At 42.8% G+C, this 18,953-nt stretch overlaps 1 protein-coding gene across 2 annotated transcripts in view; it reads left to right on the top strand.

Annotated features, from left to right (window-relative positions):
• HIPK3 (homeodomain interacting protein kinase 3) overlaps positions 1 to 18,953 on the top strand; it is a 136,388-nt gene that overhangs the window by 84,276 nt on the left and 33,159 nt on the right. For both annotated transcript variants that reach the window (XM_019519531.1, XM_019519532.1), the window contains exons 3-5: positions 7,314 to 7,437; positions 15,112 to 15,231; positions 17,216 to 17,302. In XM_019519531.1, coding sequence (XP_019375076.1) covers positions 7,314 to 7,437; positions 15,112 to 15,231; positions 17,216 to 17,302 — 331 coding nt within the window. The remainder of the gene's footprint in view (positions 1 to 7,313; positions 7,438 to 15,111; positions 15,232 to 17,215; positions 17,303 to 18,953) is intronic.

Raw genomic sequence — 18,953 nt, forward strand, 5'->3', positions numbered from 1 at the left:
AGGAAGGCCAACCACACCTTGTTATGCATCCACAGATGCATCTCAAGCAGGTCCAAGGAGGTGATACTCTCCCTCTGTCCGGCACTGGTCAGGCCGCAGCTGGAGTACTGCGTCCAGTTCTGGGCGCCGCACTTCAAGAGGGATGTGGACAACATGGAGAGGGTCCAGAGGAGGGTCATTTGCATGATCAAGGGGCAGCAGGCCAGACCCTATGAGGAGAGGCTATAGGACCTGAACCTGTTCAGCCTCCACAAGAGAAGGCTGAGGGGGGATCTAGTGGCCTGTTACAAACTAGTCAGAGGGGACCAGCAGGCACTGGGGGAGTCCTTGTTCCCCCAAGCACTACCAGGAGTGACTAGGAATAACCGTCACAAGCTGGTAGAGTGTAGATTCAGGCTAGATATCAGGAGACGCTACTTCACGGTCAGGGCGGCTAGGATCTGGAACCAACTTCTAAGAGAAGTGGTGCTGGCTCTTAGCCTGGGGGTCTTTAAGGGGAGGCTAGACATACAGTGTGCTGAGGTCGTTTGACCCCAGTACTCTTTCCTGCCTTTGGCAGGGGGTCGGACTTGATGATCTGCTCAGGTCCCTTCTAACCCTACAAACTATGAAACTATCTCCTTGAAACGTGGCAGGCTTTATGGCCTAGCATGCTTGCAGTTTTCACCCTACTGCACCTTAACATACACGCACAGTCACACGTCATGAGTTTTGCTTGTCAGCAGCCTGAGGTGTCATTTCCCAGAAACCCTTGCACCTTGAAACTTGGCAGGCTTCATGGCCTCAGGAAGAGCTAGCATCCCTGCAAGGTTTATCCAAATCAGGCTAGAAATGACGAAGTTATAGGCAGTTTCTTGCTTTCCCATTATAGACTATGAGCGAAACGTCGAAGCAGTGTTGAAACAGTAAAACAGTTTCCACTAAACGACATGGAACCCTTCTTTTGAAACAAAACTCTAAACGAAACACTGTCCCATGAAAATGAAATGGTGCTGTTTTGCACAGCCCTAGTTAATAATGCTTGGGTTAGAAGAGTACTTTCTCCTCCTATTTTACATCTTTGCAGACTCTTCAGTGCTTTTCAGAATCAGATCCACCCATGATCAGTCATCAGCAGCAGCTAGGGTTTTGCCTTTTGGTTAAATAGGAAAGGGAGGGTGACTTAGCTGAAGATTGGGCTTTGTCCCCACTCTGTACAGTTATAACTCTGGAAAAAAATTATTTTTTCATTCAGCTTTCTCAGAAAAAATGTTCATGTCTTATTTGGAGGTGGGGGAGAGAGTGTAATTTGTGAGAAAATACAGTATACTGTTTTTTGATTACTGGTGATGAAAATTGGTAGCGGTCAGTGATGGGAGTGAGTGATGGAAATTACATTAATCCCCTAGGTGCTGTGTCAAACTGATTTGAGTTTGATGCCCTTGGTTTAGAGAGTTTGGGGTACCCCTGTGTAAAGGTGCACCAATACATCAGTGTGATATCAGATTGGCATCAATATAAAGAAAATTTTCTGGATTGGAAATTGGCCTGATGTGGCTGATAATTTGTCCGATAAATGCCCGTTAGTACGCATAGCCACAGTGCATCACATAGGCAATGAGGAGCACAGCCTGGCAGTGTGGAGAGCTGCATGCAGCTGGTTAGTCTGGTGCGGTAGAAGGGGGAGGGGGCATAAGGGGGCAGATCAAGGCTTCCGCGGTGAGAGAGGTTGTGGGATTGGGGCAGGGGCTGCCCAGCTGAGGCCTGGGTGAGCGTGGGATGGAGGTGCAGCTCATCGGAGGGCGGGGAGCGGCTTGTCCAGTGCTCATCTGGTGAGTTGTCCAGGGGGGCACTGAGGGGTAGGGGGTCACATGCCCCCGGATCTCTGCAAGGCAGGGCAGGCTGGGGCTAGGGTCTTCCTGGCCGGGCAGGTCTGGGGCACACCCCCGCGCCACTCCTCCCAGACAAGTGGTGGGAGCAGCGGCAGGAGCTGCCAGATGAGCACTGAATGAGTCGTGCGCAGTAGTGGGAACCGCCCCCTTCTGCATCCTGGTGACCTAAGGGGGCAGGGGGAACTCCTGATTTCCCATGATAAAAAATCCAAAATCAAATAGCAAAATCTATAGGTATTTAGAATTTATTTTATTATAGTGATAGAGGCGCTGGTAGGCTTCCAAATTGCTTTAAAATTGTAAATATATCAAGAAAACATTGTGTTCAACTGATACCTATATGTAGAGTAGCCTTTCATTGTGGTCTAAGATACCCCTGCCCCTCCCCTCCTCTTCCTCCTCCCGCCCCCAAGGGCAAATGTCTGCTCTGTTTGCTACCAATCTAGACTATGCTGCTTACAGAAAACTGTGTAACTTTGATCCCTCCTCTGGCTTTTTAAATGTCTGTACGTAACCTAAAGGGATTACAAGGCTGTCACTGAACCTATCTGGAGAGTGTGCCTTTGTCACACTCAAGCTACGGGGATGTGAATGTGTGATTGCCTATTGCACTTGATTTTTTTGTTGTTGTTCTACAAACTTCATAGCTTGACAAAAATAATGTCTCCCAGGAGCCTGTTTTAGGGCCAATAGTGATTATTTGTGAGCTCTTCTCCCACAAATTTTCTTTGATACCTCATTTTTAAATGACTGTTTATCCTTACTGTTCAACTTACTGTTCTTTCTCTCTAGGAAGTTAGAATTTTGCAGAGTTCTTTCAGTCATACAGATAGTATTGTAGGTTTTCTTCATTTCGGGGCGTTTCTTTTCCTCTCCAAGGAGCAAGTATCCTGCTGTCCCTTTCCTCAATTTTGTTTGTTACTACTTTCTGCCCCTACAAAAAGTGAACAAGAACATCAGTATTACATTGTAATATTATATTACAATAATATTATTCACGGTGTAATATTGATGTTTAATATTTTCATATATAAATGTCAATGTAATATTAATTTATATTATGTGAAAAAATATAGATGTTCTTGTTCATTTTTTCAGGTGCAGAAAGCAGTAACAAAATAGATGTGTACACACACACACACACACACACACACACACACACACACACACACACACACGTATGTGTGTATATTTCCTTCTGTGTATGTGTAAATGAAGTTGTAAATACAGTTGTAAATACAATTTAGGGGTATTGGTTGTAGCCTTGTGGGTCTAAAGGCATAAGCAGACAAAACTCTTGTGGTAGTGGTGATATCTTTTATTAGATCAACTAGACAGTTGCAAAAAAAGGTCTTTCCTTGCAAGCTTTTGGGCAAAGGAGAATTCAAAGGTTGTAAAATTTCTCCCAGGGAAAAATGAAACTTCATATTGCACAGTAGAACTAAAAGATGGTCTGGTTTCCTTGTGTAGGAAAGTTCATTTGTAAAATAGCTGCTCTGCAAGTATGCAAGTTAGGCTCAAACAAAGGCTGGAGCAGGTTGTTTACCTCATGTGTCCGATGGCATGCAGGTTGCTGAATTTTGCTTCTTTCTTGTTAAGTTGTGTATGTTGCAAAGGAGAACTAGAAGATGGTATGGTTCTCCTGGTTATTAAAGTTCATATGTTTAAAAAAAAAAAAAAAAAAGCTGCTCTGTGAGTATGCAAATTAGGGTCAAGCAAAGGCTGGAGCCGGTTGTTTACCTCAAGGTGTCCAGTGGCAGGCAGGATGCTGAATTTTACTTCTTTCTTAAGTTGTGAAATTTTCATTTCAAAACGGCTAATTATATTATCTTCCATGTTTTGAGGATATTGGTTGTAGCTGTGTTGGTCTAAAGGCATAGGCAGGCAAAACTATGCCTGCCTAACTATGCAAAAAAACTCCCAACAAAACACACTCAAGAGAACCATACCATCTTTTAGTTCTCCTGTGCAACATGAAGATGTGCATCTCTAACCTGTGTATCTCCAGGTCTTGTCTTACCAATCTCATTTCCTTCTATGACCAGGTATCTTGCCACCTGGATGGGAGAGAGGAGGTTGACATTGTATACCTAGACTTTCATAAGGCCTTTGATCTGGGTATCCCTTGATGTTTTCACAGGAAAATTGAAGGATTGCGGACTTAACTGCTCGACAGTTAGGTGGGTAGGAAGCTGATATAGTGCTTTTCAACACCTTTATCAGTGATTTGGATGTGGGGGTGAAGAGCTCACTGGCCAAGTTCACGGACGACACCAAGTAATGGGAGACAGTGCTCATGCTTGAAAATAAGCTACCGGTACAGGTGGACCTAGACAGGCTGGCAAGTTGAGAAGGTCGGAACCAGATGAAATTCAGCATTGAGAAGTTAAAAGTTCTCCATCTGGGGACAAAGAATTCCCAACATACTTACAGGCTCGGTGGCACCAAACTGACCAGCGCCATGACAGAAAGGGACCTAGGGGTAATAATAGACCATAGTATGAAGTGAACATGAACCATCAGTGCAGTGATGTAGCCAGCAAGGCAAACAATGAATGAACTGGTATGCATGAACTGATGCATCTTGAGCAAAACCAAGGAAGTGATTCTTCCACTTCACTCAGCATTGTTGAGACCACAGCTGGAGTATTGTGTCCAGTTCTGGGGACTGCACTTCAACAAGGACATGGAAAAACCTGAGAGAGTCCAGAGAAGGAACCACCTGTATGATCAGAGACTTGCAAGGCAAGCCATGCGAGGAAAGGCTGAGGGACTTGGGTCTCTTCAGTCTAAAAAAAGAGAAGGCTGAGGGGACTTAGTAGCAGCTTACAGCTACATCAGGGGAGTACATCAAGGGCTCGGTGAACAACTGTTCACCAGGGCACCCTTGGGGAAAACCAGGAGTAGTGTAGTGGCCACAAACTCCTAGAAGACTGTTTCAGGCTTAACACTAGGTAAACTTCTTCACAGTCAGGGTGTCCAGACTGTGGAATAAACTACCTCCGGAGGTGGTGCAATCACCTACCCTGGAAAATCTTCAAGAGGTGATTGGGCAGTCACCTTGCTGGGGTCACCTGAACCCAGTTGTCTTTCCTGCCTAGTGCAGGGGGGATGGACCTGATGATTTTGCAAGGTCCCTTTCAGCCCCCTTACAATCTATGAACAACTTAACAAAAAAGAAACAAAATTCAGTGGCCTGTCTGCCATTGGACACTTTGAAGTAAACAAGTGGCTCCAGCCTTTGTTTGAGCCTAATTTGCATACTCACAGAAAAACTGTTTTACAAATGAAATATACCACCCAGGAGAACCAGCCCCCCTGCCCCACACCCTCCCTCACCCCACACACTGCGGGGAAATGGGTTGGGACTGGCCATCAATGTTTATAGATGGGTCCAGGGATAATAAAGGTTGAGAACCACTGCTTTAGACCATGGTAGAACAGGGGTTTGAAGCCAGTGTTTCACATTAATGCTGAATTTGTTAGCCATTGCTAACCACCCTACTTGTAATTAGTTAGACTCTAAAGTTTGACTTGTCCTGCCTTCTGCCTGACTTCAGAGTATATGTGACTAGCTACCTCTCCCTCTTTGCATTGGGTAGATAAAGAGTGAGGGGACACCCTTGGGACCAAGTCTGGAGTGTGACTGCAAAGTGGTTTTGCTACCTTACAAAGGCCTGAGTGAAGGATTTGTTACCTGATTCCTGTTCAGAGGTTTTACTTTGTGTGAGCTTTTTATGCACCAGGGTGGTATGGGTGTGGCAGTATGGAAGTTTCCTGTAAATTTTAATTTGGGCATGTTTGAATGGATTTTGTGATGCAAGCAAAAGGCAACTTCTGAAATCCATTTTTACCTTCTCTAAAGTGTCTGAAGTCTTGCTGTATGAAAAGTTTTGTAATATAATTTGTTATTTAAAAAACAGACTGGTTCTGATGAAGGCTGCCTGCACACATTTAAATAATCTGGAAGAATTTGCTGAGGTTTGCTCTCCTGGTAGAGAAACTTACCCAGAGCCATGCATATGGACATGCAAATGCAAAGACCCTGTAGAGTGGAGAGCCTGCATTGTTGACACTGTACAGCCAGGGGGGACCCTATGCACACATCTCAGCATGGTTTGCAGACTCCTTTAGTGTGACTGGTGACAGATGGCAGCAGTGCATAGGGCAGCCCTTATTGACTACCTCTTACTGCCCATGGTCAGTCTGTTTCCTGGCAGCATGATGTGGGAATTGTGAAGTGGGCATGTTCTATTACCTGCTGGAGCAGCAGAGTCCAGGGAACAACACAGTCTTCCTGGGTTGTGCGGAGGGGGATGCTGGAGAACTAAGTTTTCTTGAGAGAAGTACACAGCATAAACAGACATTTGCTCCCAGCAGAAACTGTTCTGGGAATAATTTAACTCTGGTTGTTACCCAGGTTATTTTCCTCTTGGAGGGGCCCATTCTTACTCTAAAAGAAAAAGCCTGAAACTCTTTATACACATTGTTTCTGCTGGGAGAATAACAACTCTCCCAGGAGAAAAAGAATGTCTGTACGAGGCCATAACTTAAACTAATTCTAGCCTCTTTCCTATATTAGTATAATATATACGTAACTATATTTTTTTCACTTTCATTTGTAGTTAAATGAACTGACTTTTTAGGGTAATTTATTTTTTAAAAGTGTCTCAGGGTAAATATAAAATATGAAGTCTCATTCCGTGAGAATGGAAATGTTACAACCCCTTAATTTTAACAGCTAGATTGCAACAATTTGCCTATTTTCTTTGGTTATAGCAGTAGTCCATATACATGTACCTTTTCTTAAGTAATAGATAAAACTTGATTTACCTAAGACGCATATATTAGGCCTATTACATTGATTTAAAATGTAATCAAGATAAACTGGTATAAATCAGACTGGGTTGCAAGTACCACATTAAGGATTTGCAACTGTTTAACTCAATTAAGTTTGAAATAATTAATTTGGGTACATCATGCATATTGGTAGTAAAGAAGAGTTAAAATTATATTGCCAAATGGAATAATGTTACATAGAAAATGTTTATCAAGCTTAGGTAGTAGAGTATAAGCTTAGGAAGTTTGAAGAGGGCAAATCATTTTGTGGGGATAGGAGGCAGACTAGAAATCTTAGGTTATTAAATACGGCAGGATTAGTTATTTCTTAGTAGATCCTATATCTGTTTTCACATTTAATTATGTTTTCACAACAAGACTCGCAATAAATTGAGACCGTAAAACATGGGGGAGAAAGATTTAATGACTTAAGCACAACATGCTGATATCAAAGGAGAAAATCTCTCAGAGCTACTGTAAAATCTTAAACTGAACCATTTTGGGGAGGGAAAGCCCTCTAAAGTAAATAGTCCTTTTTGTCTACTTGAATTTCACATTTCTTTTTTTGAAGGAGAAAATTCAACAACTGTATTTAATTTTCAGAGCACCAGAGATTATACTGGGGTTGCCGTTTTGTGAAGCCATAGACATGTGGTCACTGGGGTGTGTGATTGCAGAGCTGTTCCTTGGATGGCCACTGTACCCAGGAGCACTGGAATATGACCAGGTAATTAAATAGTTTAATCAATGACCTTGTATTGGGGAAGAAAATGCATCTTTTTTTCAACAGTGTGACAATCAGAAAGCCTGCCCTAGTAGTCAAAATGCCAATAATTCTGTCCACGTTTAATGGTATTTATTTTAGATTCTGTAGAACACATTTTAATATCATTGAAAGATTACATATCGATTATCCTAGAAACATAAATCCTTTTATCTGCTGAAGGGGTATAGCATGGTCATCACTAGCATAAACTTCCACAAATTACCTATGCAATGTGTTCAACTATCACTTGAAGGAGCTACCTGTAGAATTAATCCTTGGGTTCTTGATAGCTATTACTACTTCCTGTGTTCTGAACTATATACTTTGTGAGGTTGGTATCATATCAAAGCCAGCCTGCACCACATGGTTTAATGGAAATAAATTGCCTGAAATAAAGTTCAGTTAAATAAAATGTTAATATTATTCAAGTTTTCTAAAGAAAAGCACTAGGTTAAAAATTTTGAGGTTATGGGTCAGATTTTCACTGAGGCATAAGTCTTACCTCCCACTACTCTCTGCAGAGTAAAGACTTCTTTTGTGGCTGTTGCCACTGCTATAGCAGCATTGGCTCAGATGACTGTTGGCTCAGATCATGCCTCCCTTCCCCCAGGCTCCCAGATACGCTACTGGGTGCAGGGCTATACTTACTCTGACAAAGATGATTTCGGGGAGGGGGAGCACTATTCTGCTTGCCCCCTACTCCCAGATACACTGCTGGGTGCAGCACTACCCTGCCCTGTTCCTGTGGCTGGGCAAGGGTTGCACAGAGTCAGGGAGTGACTTGGGTGGCCCCTCAGTAGTCGGTGCCTGAGGCTGGTGCCCAGTTTGCCCTGTGCTAGTTATGTGACTGAATTTTCAGCTGCTGATCTACTTATCTTAATTGAGCTATGTCTGTACAGCAGTGGAGGATCTGACCCTATATTGTATTTTGCAATATTCTAGGTAAATATTATTTGTACAAGGATGTACTTTATTTTACTCATTTAAAACCCATGCTTTATTAATTAAAATTAACCTAAAAATGTTCATAATTAATATATTTACCTTTTGGAAAAATACATGTACAGAGAGATCTCTGCTGTTGTCTGTGCTCCTAGGGCCTAAACCAGACAAGAAATTCCTATAGCTCAAGAAATCCAAAATCTGTACTTCTCTGAGTCCTCTCCCTGGCAGAAACATGGTACATACTGTTACTTCTAATAACTTCTAGTCACTTTCCTTGTGACTGTTGAAGGGCCATGGCTGCCATGATTGAATGCTGCAGCTGTACTGAAGTTTTCTGTTTCAACTCTAAGGAGGTTTTTGTATCTTCTTGTTATTTGGAGGGGAAAATAAAATGTTTGTTTCTTCAGGATTCATGCTATCAGTAGTTTAATGCTCAGGTCCTGTTAGCTCTGTTAATTAAGAGTACCCATGCTTTGCTGCTTTTTTGAGTTAAGTTTGGGTAGTTGTCTTAGTTGTTGTCCTCCTTGCATCTTACAGGGTGTTAGAAATGAAGCTGCTTGGCTGTTGCTAGTAGGAATCAAAGCCCATTAATGACCACTACTTTATCATTTCTGGTGGGCATGTTATATGAATTGATTGTCTTTAGGATCTCTGATTAGTGTCGTTATAGATCTTAGTTAAGCGGTTGCAAGCTGTCCTGACTTCCTCTAGTATTTTCTGGATATCCATCATAAAGTCAGCTTTGGAGTCAATAATGTTGAGTGGACATAGGAAAAATTATCTCAGTAAGACATTGCAATAGAAACAGTGCAGAACCTGAATGTCTTTCTGGGAGGAGTTGAGCAGTGTGTGTTCCCCATGTATTCACCAGACTGTGTTCATCCCAGTCTGGGGAAGTCGCAGGGGAGCCTTTTCCTGCTGCTTAACTCCTCCCAGTTCATGCTAGGTGTCAAGTGGGGGGTGGGGGGGAGAGAGAGAGGGGGGCAGAGGTGGGGTTGGGAGGAGCGCATACAGGCATTTGATCCTGCACAAGAAAATTGCACAGGCAAGGTCTTCCTCATTTGAAGGAGAAAGATCTTTTTCCTGGATCCAGCATGTTTCTTAATGGGGGGGAAAACTGCATGCGTGCTTGTAGGCTTCCAGTTTCTAGTGGGAGGAAGGTATTTCTCCTGCTAGAAGTATAACACCTGTCCATACACTTAGTGTACTGGTAGACAGTCTTAAAGATAGATATGTCAGCTTTTCTTTGCATTGTGAAGAGCTTAATTGGAGATTTAACTCCAGTTCTTTGTCCTTTATACCTGGCTGTAAGTGATTTAAGCTTTTGGAGATCCTAGAACCTACTCTAATGGCACTGACTTGTTACCAATTTGCTATATTTTGAGTGCAGCATGATATATGGAATTGTTGGTGTTTCCTTAGCCACCCTATTTTGATTTACAGAAAAGCAATTTGCTCTGATCTTTAATTATCCAAATTCTTACCTTGATGTTATGCCTCCTTGGTGCCATATATGTGTCAGAGACAAGATTTGTTCTGTCCAGTTAATCAGTGCATTCTGCTTTAGTATCTGTGGTGAAAGCCCTGGTGCAAAGGATCTTGCTGTAGTTTGGGCTGACTTCAGATAGCATAGATATTTCTGCCTCCCAAAATTCTGTTGCCTGTTTTAGAGAGACATGAGCCCAATTCAAGGTAGACTTGGTTGACTCCATTTCCCCACATATTTTTTTAATCCCTTCTCCCCTCTTCACTACCCCTGGTTTCCCTGCTTTTCCCAATAACCTTCCTGTTACACAAAAAGTCTCCCAAACAAAAAAACCCTTCCTCTCTGCTGCTCCAGGTGGCTTGGAAAGAAAGGAGGGGATAGTTCAATTGCTGCTGCTGAATATGCTGACTCCTTGTAGAAGTTAGGGTGAACTGTAGCCTGAACCATCTTGCCTATGTGAAGTAGCAGGGAGTGCAGGACTCCACATCCCATTTTTATTAATCCTCAAAGCATCCTAACCTAATTGAACCTTTTTTCATACTATTTTTAGAACAACCAAAATGTAAAATGGATGAACTTCCTGCATTAACACTGTCACTTGAGGTTGGAGGTCTGATCATATGAATGATTCTTCCATTATTAATATAATAGCTGCTTTTTTAGTCACCAGATTTGCTATATTTCTGCATGACTGGAATTTTTTTGGTAACATTACAGCTGCCTTGGTTTAAGTTTTAAAACAGGACTGAAATGGTCCTCTGGATCATCCAGTCAAGTCTCCTGCTGTTATCCTATGACATCTTATAATTCCATTCATACAGTCATCAAGCGCCCTCTTAAAAATAGTTGATTCAGTTTTTGCCCACAGTTCTCTACCAGAAATGCTGTTCCAAAGCTTCACTCTTCTGACAGGAACTTTCCATTTTCCAGCCTGACTTCACTTATGTCTAGTTCATACCCATTCTTTTTAGGTTAACTAGCTCTTCTTTGTCCCTGGTTACAACCTGATATATTTAGAGGGAACAATATCACCTCTCAGCTTTTATATTGCTGGGCTGAACAAACAATTCTTTTAGTCTTATTTTGTAGAACAGAATCTCCATTCCTCTGATCATTCTCTGCTCCTGTTCTAGTTTGAACACTTTCTTGACCAGCCCAGTTCAAAGTGTTCAAGATTAGGTTTCCCCAGTGTCTTATAGAGCAGGGATCGGCAACCCCTGGTACGTGCGCCAGTTAGTGCCACGCGGAGACATTTTCCCCGACACACCAGGAGGTGTGCAAGGAAATTGTTTAAAAAACTTTTTTTTAAGTTGCTGCTTTGTGCTCTCCAGGACAGTCACAGGTCCCGGCACCATGGCAGGCAGGGATGCTGTCTGTGTTTTGCCCTCATACCCTATCTCTGGGCTGTGCCCTCCAGCCCAGCCAAGCCCTGGAGCTGCAGGTGGGTGGCTCCCGGGCCCAGGGGATGCTCTGTCCTACCTGGGCAGGGGCAGCACTGAGGTGTTGAGTGCCAGGGCTGGGTGTTCGGGGCAGGGTCTGGGCGGGGCAAAGCAGGTATGGGGGAAGGTGCTGTGGGCAGGTCAGGCCCTTAGGAAGGCAGGGGCTGGACAGAAACCAGGGGCTGCCCTGGGGCTCCGCAGGCTCAGCCTGCAGTGGGTGGGCGAGGGTACACAGTGGCACTGGAGGTGGGGCCTGGCCTGGCCTGGCCCAGCACAGACCACACAGCTCCGCAGGGATGGGGCGCTGCCACCCTGCCCACAAAGGGACACAGCCTGGCTGGGCCATGATGCTGGGCTTGGGATGTGGGGGCTTCCAGCTCCAGGCTTGGCCTCCCTGTGCACTGGGCACAGCATGAGTGGGGTGGAGCTGCTTCCAGTGCAAGGGTCTTGACAGCCGATGCAGCTGCCCTGGCGTGCCTGGGCCCCAGCTTTGTCCACCTGCAGCTCCCCACAAGGGCCGGGACTGGGCCTGGCGCTGGGGCAGGCGCTGTGCAGGGTCACTGCACTACAGGCTCCTGGCTGGTTCGGCTCTGAGTGCTGCCTCAGTGGCTGTTACCAGAGTCCAGGGGGGCTCCTGCTGTGGCCTGTGGTTCTGTGCCCTGCTTGCGCTGTGCCCGGTGCACACAGAGGCCAAGCTGGCAGCCTCCTGAGCCTGGCATCCTGCCCCAGTTAGGCAGTGTCCCCTCACGGGTAGGGCAGCTGCGCCCCATCCTTGCAGAGCTGTGGGCCAGGCTGAGCGGGCTTCATCTTGGGTGCTGCTGGGTGCAGCCACTTGCTGTGGCCCAAGCCCATGGAGCCCTGGGGCAGTCCCTGCGCCCCAACCATCCCTGCTGTCCTCTGGCTCCTGCCTTCTCAAGGGCCCTGCCAGGCTGGTTTGCCTGCAGCACCTCCCCCTGCACCTGCTTCTCCTTGTGCTGCCTGGACCCTGCCCTAGGCACCTGGCTCTGGCTCTCAGTGCCCCACTGCTGCCCCCACCCAGGTGGGATGGGGCATCTGTCTGCCTGAGCTCTGGCTGGGCCCTCCTTTCCAGCCCTGGGCCTGGGCTTCCCGCGCTCCAGGACTGTTGGAGAGACCCGAGTGGCCCCAGCCCTGGTGGCTCCTGTTGGGGTGTCACTGCCTCCCTCCACCAGACACTGCCCTGGACCAGTGGGTCTGAGCCTCAGCTGGAAGCAGTGGGAGACACTGGTGGTAAGCAACACATCCTCTTTTTTTTCCTTTTTTCTCTCTCCTTTTTCTCTCCTTCTCTCCTTTTCTTTCTCTTTTCTTTTTTCTATCTTTACCTTTTTCTTTTTCTTCTCTCTTCTCTCTTTTTTTACTTTTTTCTTTCTGTCTCTCTCTTTATCTCTCTCTATCACATGCTTAACAAAAAAGAATACATAACACAGGTAGGATATGAAGTTTTATTTATTGTTGCCAGGGTTAGAATTTTTAGAAAACCTGATATTTGCTGTAAAAAGCAACGTTTATGATTATTAACTATATTAATATGCAGTGCATCCTGTCATGTACCTCCCACCCCAGTTTAGTTTTTTTGGCATGCTGGCAGTCCAGCACCTTACAAGGTAGACATTGCAGGTTTTTTGGCACTCTGGCCTACCCTTGTTATAGAGTGACATTAATGATTCCTTATGCAATTAATTGTATAGAAAAGTTATAAAAAAAAGAACAAGATTGGAGATTCTCTTTAAATTGGATTTAAAAGGAAAAGAAGCACTTGATAACATCTGTGATATAATCTCTACACTGTTACCATAGAATTCAGTGGTAAAATAACCATTAGCTTTGGTGAGATCAGGATTTCTGTAAATGTTAGGGGTTTTTTTTCCTTTAAATAAAGTAATTTCATAACAAAAATGTGTTGGGTTATGCATGGCTGAATATAGTAACTGTTTAGGACTGTTTATTGAAACTCTTACCCTCCACTCTCTCCTCCTCTCCTCCCTCCAATCTCTTCTAGATCTTGCTGTTACTGTAAATATTGTTTGTTTGCAACATTATACAATAAGAATTGAAGAATCCTTCTGCAAGGGGGATTTGTCTACTGATATAAGAGACTTGGTTTCACAGAACTGTGTTAATGGAAATTAATTCCAGCACTTCACTGCTGCCAACATCAGACCATTGCAGTGTCTCAGGGATGTCTGGCAGATTTTCTTCTATATTCATGTAAATAAAAAACCATTGAGATTCTGTTCCTATAAAGCAAAGTCTATTTAATGGATAGTTTGTAATTTTGATGTCTGCAGTTTTTAACCTGGAGAATTTTATCTGTTGTCCCTGTTGGCTTAAGGATAGGATACAGGGTTTCTTGAGTAAAGAATTAAAAGATAGGAAATGTAAAGAGAAGACAGTTTCTACCTTTTGTTCATGTGATATTTACCGTTGTGTACTGTTCTCAGATCCCTATGACACTCATGCACAACAAAGCAAGTTAAGGCAAAAATATTATTTTAGCTTTGTTACTTTGTCTTATTAAAGGATTTAGGTCAAACCTCTGACCTTTTAAAATTATTTCTTTTGACCAGACTTTTTTTTTTTTATAGTAGCACTCAACAGAGAATTGTAAAAATACATGATAACATAATCATGGCCCAATTAAGTGTTGTTTTTTTAAAAGCAAATGTTAATATATAAACAGCACCCATTATCTCCTACACCTGCTGCTTTAGAGGAAATGGCAGTATGTTTATATTTTGAGTTGTGGACCCGTTCAGTACTTGTTGAAGTCAGAAATACTCCCAATGTCCTCGGTAGATGTAGCGCCTGGTTCTATATTGTGAAGGGTTCCAAAGCACTAAAAATAGTAACCAGAAATTGCACCCACAGCTGTAGTCCAGTCATCTTTGGAGTGAAACAGATAATGACTTTAACAGCCATTGATACAGGAAATAAAATCTTCCAAAGAATACTGTACCTAGTTGAAAATACAAGGACAGCTTAAGTTGCATGAAATACGACTAGTCAAATGAAATTTTCTCAATGTTGGGGGTAATCCCCATAAAACAGAAAAGGGTCTGCAAGTCATATGGTATGCAAAATGGCTATCATAATTTTGTTGGGGAGAAAACATGAACCAGAAGATTAAATCATCTTCCAGCAATGGATATGTATGGTCTCATCATTAAGCACTGGTATAAATCATCAGTGCTTACGTACACTTCAGTCACCTCTTACTATGCTGAATCACCATGTATTACTTTGTTTCAAAGTATCAAAAGAACAGTAACCATTAATTGCCTACTTACATTAATCAGAGGGGAAAAATGAAATGCTTTTGTCAGGTTGCCTCTGAACTTCTCCAAGGTCATCTGCAAGGTTCCAGTATGGGTCTTGAAGAAGTTATGAGTAAGTGGGAAGGGAGTGTCCTAATGAATGTGTTCTATGTGTATGAAGTCATGGTTGTAGTAGTTTCAAGCCAGTAAGTAACGTAAGAAAATAATTGTTCTGTGACCACAGTTATGTGTGTGTTCGTCAATACTAGTTCAGCTGCTTGGCTCTGCATAGTTTTTTATTGCAAATAGAGAGAGTAGAACAAAGCTGTTGAATTGATGTTTCTCTCCTTTGTAGATGTTTGCCCTTTTTCAGTTCTCTGTGGGATTTTATTGTGTGAAATGACAAAGCATAGGTTTATTATATATATAATATTTAGATCATGATTTGAAAACCAGAACTAAGTTTCATTCCTTGTCCTTTTTCTTCTTCCAGATTCGTTACATTTCACAGACTCAAGGTTTGCCGGGAGAACAATTATTAAATATGGGAACGAAAACTACAAGATTCTTCTGTAGAGAAACAGATGCACCATATTCTGGATGGAGGTTAAAGGTAAAAAGTCTTATACATTAGAATAAATGTCTCATGATCATTAAAAATTGTATCAGAATACATGCACAAAAGGAAGCCAAAAGTGTGCTTATTTACAATATCTGCACTTCATTCACTAATTGGTAATACTGAAGGAGAATGGCCTACCATGTTTTATTGTGTACAATGCTCACTTTTTCCCCAAACACCAGCTTCTGGAAAGTGGGGTGCGTGTTATACACAAGGCGATATAGTAACAGCTTTTTTCCCCTGCAATATCAAGCTCTGGGGGAGTTTGGGACGTGGCAAAAGTGCCACTGCATGTGCTTCACAGGGGGCAGCATGATCAGCATGTTGGGCTCCCAGTTGCTGTAATTAAGTTATTTAGTGCTACTTACCAGCATTTTTAAGGATTTTTCAAAAACAAGGTGTGTATGTTATTTGGGGGCATGCTGAATTTGTGAAAATACGGTATATTTTCTTAGACCCGTTTGGTCTAAATAGAAGTTTTTTGCCTGCACTAAATAGAAGAATTGCCTGTTACCTCTGGGAAGGGATTCAGAAAGGCTTAGGAGATATGCACAAAGAGACAGTTACATCTAGAATTAAATTCCTGATGCACTGATTATGTATAGTTCCAGTGCCTTTTTGGGCTTAGAATAACATTAGAATTTTATAATTGTTTCATTGCAGTTATTCCAGGTTTGCAGTTTTTCATACATTGAAAAATTCCATTTTAACTTCCATCCTGCCTTTCAGTAAGAGAGAATCTGAACATGATCTTTTAACACAGCTACAAATATATTTTTGATGGGCAGAAGATGGGTCCCCTTTTGCCACTCACTGCAGATGTACTTTTCTAAAGCTGTCATATCAAACTAAACAGGGAGGAAGGAAGACTCGAGATTCTAGCCAATCCATTTTCCATTAGGAATGAAATATTCTGAGCTTAGATTAGATGGAATGATCAGGAAACTTTCCTATAATTTACACCAAATGTTGGTGGTGATTTTCTTTTCCGGGTCTTGCTAGAAGTAATGTTCCAGGAGATCATGGGTGGAAGCCAGGGTAGTGTTTTGTTTTGTGTGTTATTTGGGAGGCAGTATTGCTTTAAAAAACAAAAAGTGAGTTTCAGGAATTTAATGTCATTGTGATCCTGTCACGCTCTGTACTCATCCTTTTAGTTTTGTTTGTTGTTTATATGATGATTTCATATTCCAGATACTTGTACAAAGTTCACTATATTTGTGAACCAGTAAAATGCATTAAAAAACTGTAAGGGGAAAGCAGTTGAGTGGAGCATGATTCTGTTTCTGCCTTTTTAAAGTGAGCCTGGGCACGTCTACACAAGGCACTTAATGCACAGTAGCCGAATAACACTGCGCAGGAGTGTGCTGGCTAAAAACTGCTCTAATATGCTACTGCACAGCAGTATTAGGCTACTGTGCAGTAAGTGTCACTAAAAAACTGCGCTAGCGCTACCGCATAGTAACTGCAGGTAGTACTTCATTAAGCAAGTACTTCACTAATTGTGCAGTAACTACTGTGCATTAATGAACATGTAGATGCGTCCTTTGTCACCTAATTTTTAATTCCAAAAGGTAGCAGGGTGTGGGCATGCATGTATGTAAACTATGAACAAATAGAAAACCTTTTATCTGCGAAATATGTCATCACAGAAAATTTTCCATCAAATGGCTTTTTGCTAGGTTTTAAGCACTTCCCACGTTATTTGCAAAACCATATATCACAGTGCAGAATGATGATAATTTGGGAGAGCTGGGAAGCAAAATTGGCTAGTTTATTTTCATTGTCCAAACTGACTGAAATACGAAAAGTAAGCAATGAGCATGAAAACAAATTAAGTTTCCAATTAGCGTTCACCCATTTTAATTTTATAGACTGTGCTTACTAACACAGTAAATACTTTTAAATAATTTATACCTGAAAGTATCCCTTTAGTTAACAGATTGGTATAAGCTGTTTGGTTTTCTTCCTTTTTGAGACACTGGAAGAACATGAGGCAGAGACGGGAATGAAGTCTAAAGAGGCCAGAAAGTATATTTTCAACAGTTTGGATGATATAGTGCATGTGAGTATTCTGGTATTGTTCCTTTGCAAATGCTACAGTGAAGAACTGTCTGGTGACTCATTTTAAAACTTTTATCAGATAGCTTTTGTATATTAGAAGGTGATTTGAGAATATTATCCATCCATCCACACCTGCCTGCTTTGCTCCTGGAGAAGCTATTCATTTGCGTGTGTGTCTGTTTCTTGAATACAAAGATGTTGTCTGTCTTTGTTACTCAGTGAGTGCTGTGTAGTCATATATATTCTGAAGGAAAGATGTTATACTGTATGCAGTATATAATTTCCTTATTTTACTGTAACATCTTGCCTGTTACCAGTCTAGATAAAATTATTGTTAAGCCTGGGTCCTAGCTATAGGCAATATTATCTCTCTTCATTCCTTTTCAGGAAATATTGGCAGCTTCTTAAGCCCTTTTGTCCCTAACTGCATCCCTTCCTTTCACTGCTTTATATGACTTGATTACTAATAGAAAGGAATTTCTTATAGTTTTCAGGAAGGAAAAAGCACCAAATTTATTTCCATTTTCAGGGCTGGTGTCTCTAAACAGATTCAGTTCAGGCTTGAGTTTAGGCATTAGCTTTATAATTTTGAAAAAATAGATAATGCTTAGTCTTTATTCAGCACTTTCTATCTATAGGGCAAATTAGTTACGTTAAAAGGGCTTGGAGTAGGATGATAGTCCCTTTGTTTAGGTCTCTTTTCCTTTCATTTTTCATAGTATAGCAAAATCTAGTTCTTAGCTCTGAGCTGCAACCAGCATCAACCATCTTTCTACTCCTTTTCTAGTGTAGTGGTGTCAGACTTGTCTAGTCCTGTGGGCTGCATGCAATACAGGTTCTGGTACATCCAGATCTGACCCACAGAGCCCCACCATCTGGCCCCCCCAGTGCTGCCCTGGGTCTGATCAGAGACACATGGGCATGGCATGGAGCTGATATGCAGGCCAGATAGGGCCCATGGACATCCTTCCTAGTCCCAAGCATACTTGATCCAGTGGCTGCTCCAGCTGATTTGGGACCTGGCGCAGATCCCAAAATGACCAGAATTTGGAGCCATGTGGTGTAGTAGGGCGAGAGGGGCAGCCACACTACACATGGTGGCTCCACATACAGCGCCTGAGTCAGCCAGTCCAGGACCTGTGCTGTACATGGGGCTTGCAAGTGCTGTGTGCAGTGCAGGTCCAAGACCAGCTGGAGCAATTGCTGTGTGTGGCAAGCACTGCATGAGGTGCAGTCTGGCTGGGTCTGCCACTGTGTGCAGTGTGGCTGCCACCCTGACCCTACTCTGCTGCACGTGGTGCTCATTCTGGCCACTTTGGGATCTGTTTTGCACATGGCCACTAGATTAGGTATGCTGGGGGACTGGGAGGGGGCAGGAAAAGGGGATCAGGCACAGGAGCATTGCTGGTGGGGGTGGGGTGGCATATGGCATGGCTTGATAGGCTGGATCTGGCCCATGGCCATATGGTTTGATACCTCTATTCTAGTGGTTTGGAAACAGAGAAGGAATCCCGGCAGGTCTCTGATCTTAGGCAGAAGTGTTTCCTAATAATATTCTTATTAAGGAGCAACTGTAGTCATTCTGTTCCAGAGCACTGTTTTATTTGAGGTAGATTAAGGACCAGAAAATGAGTGATTTTTTTTTTTTTTGT

This window comes from Gavialis gangeticus, unplaced genomic scaffold, assembly GCF_001723915.1.
Source record: "Gavialis gangeticus isolate Ggan-Ray unplaced genomic scaffold, GavGan_comp1, whole genome shotgun sequence".
Lineage (NCBI taxonomy): Eukaryota > Metazoa > Chordata > Crocodylia > Gavialidae > Gavialis > Gavialis gangeticus.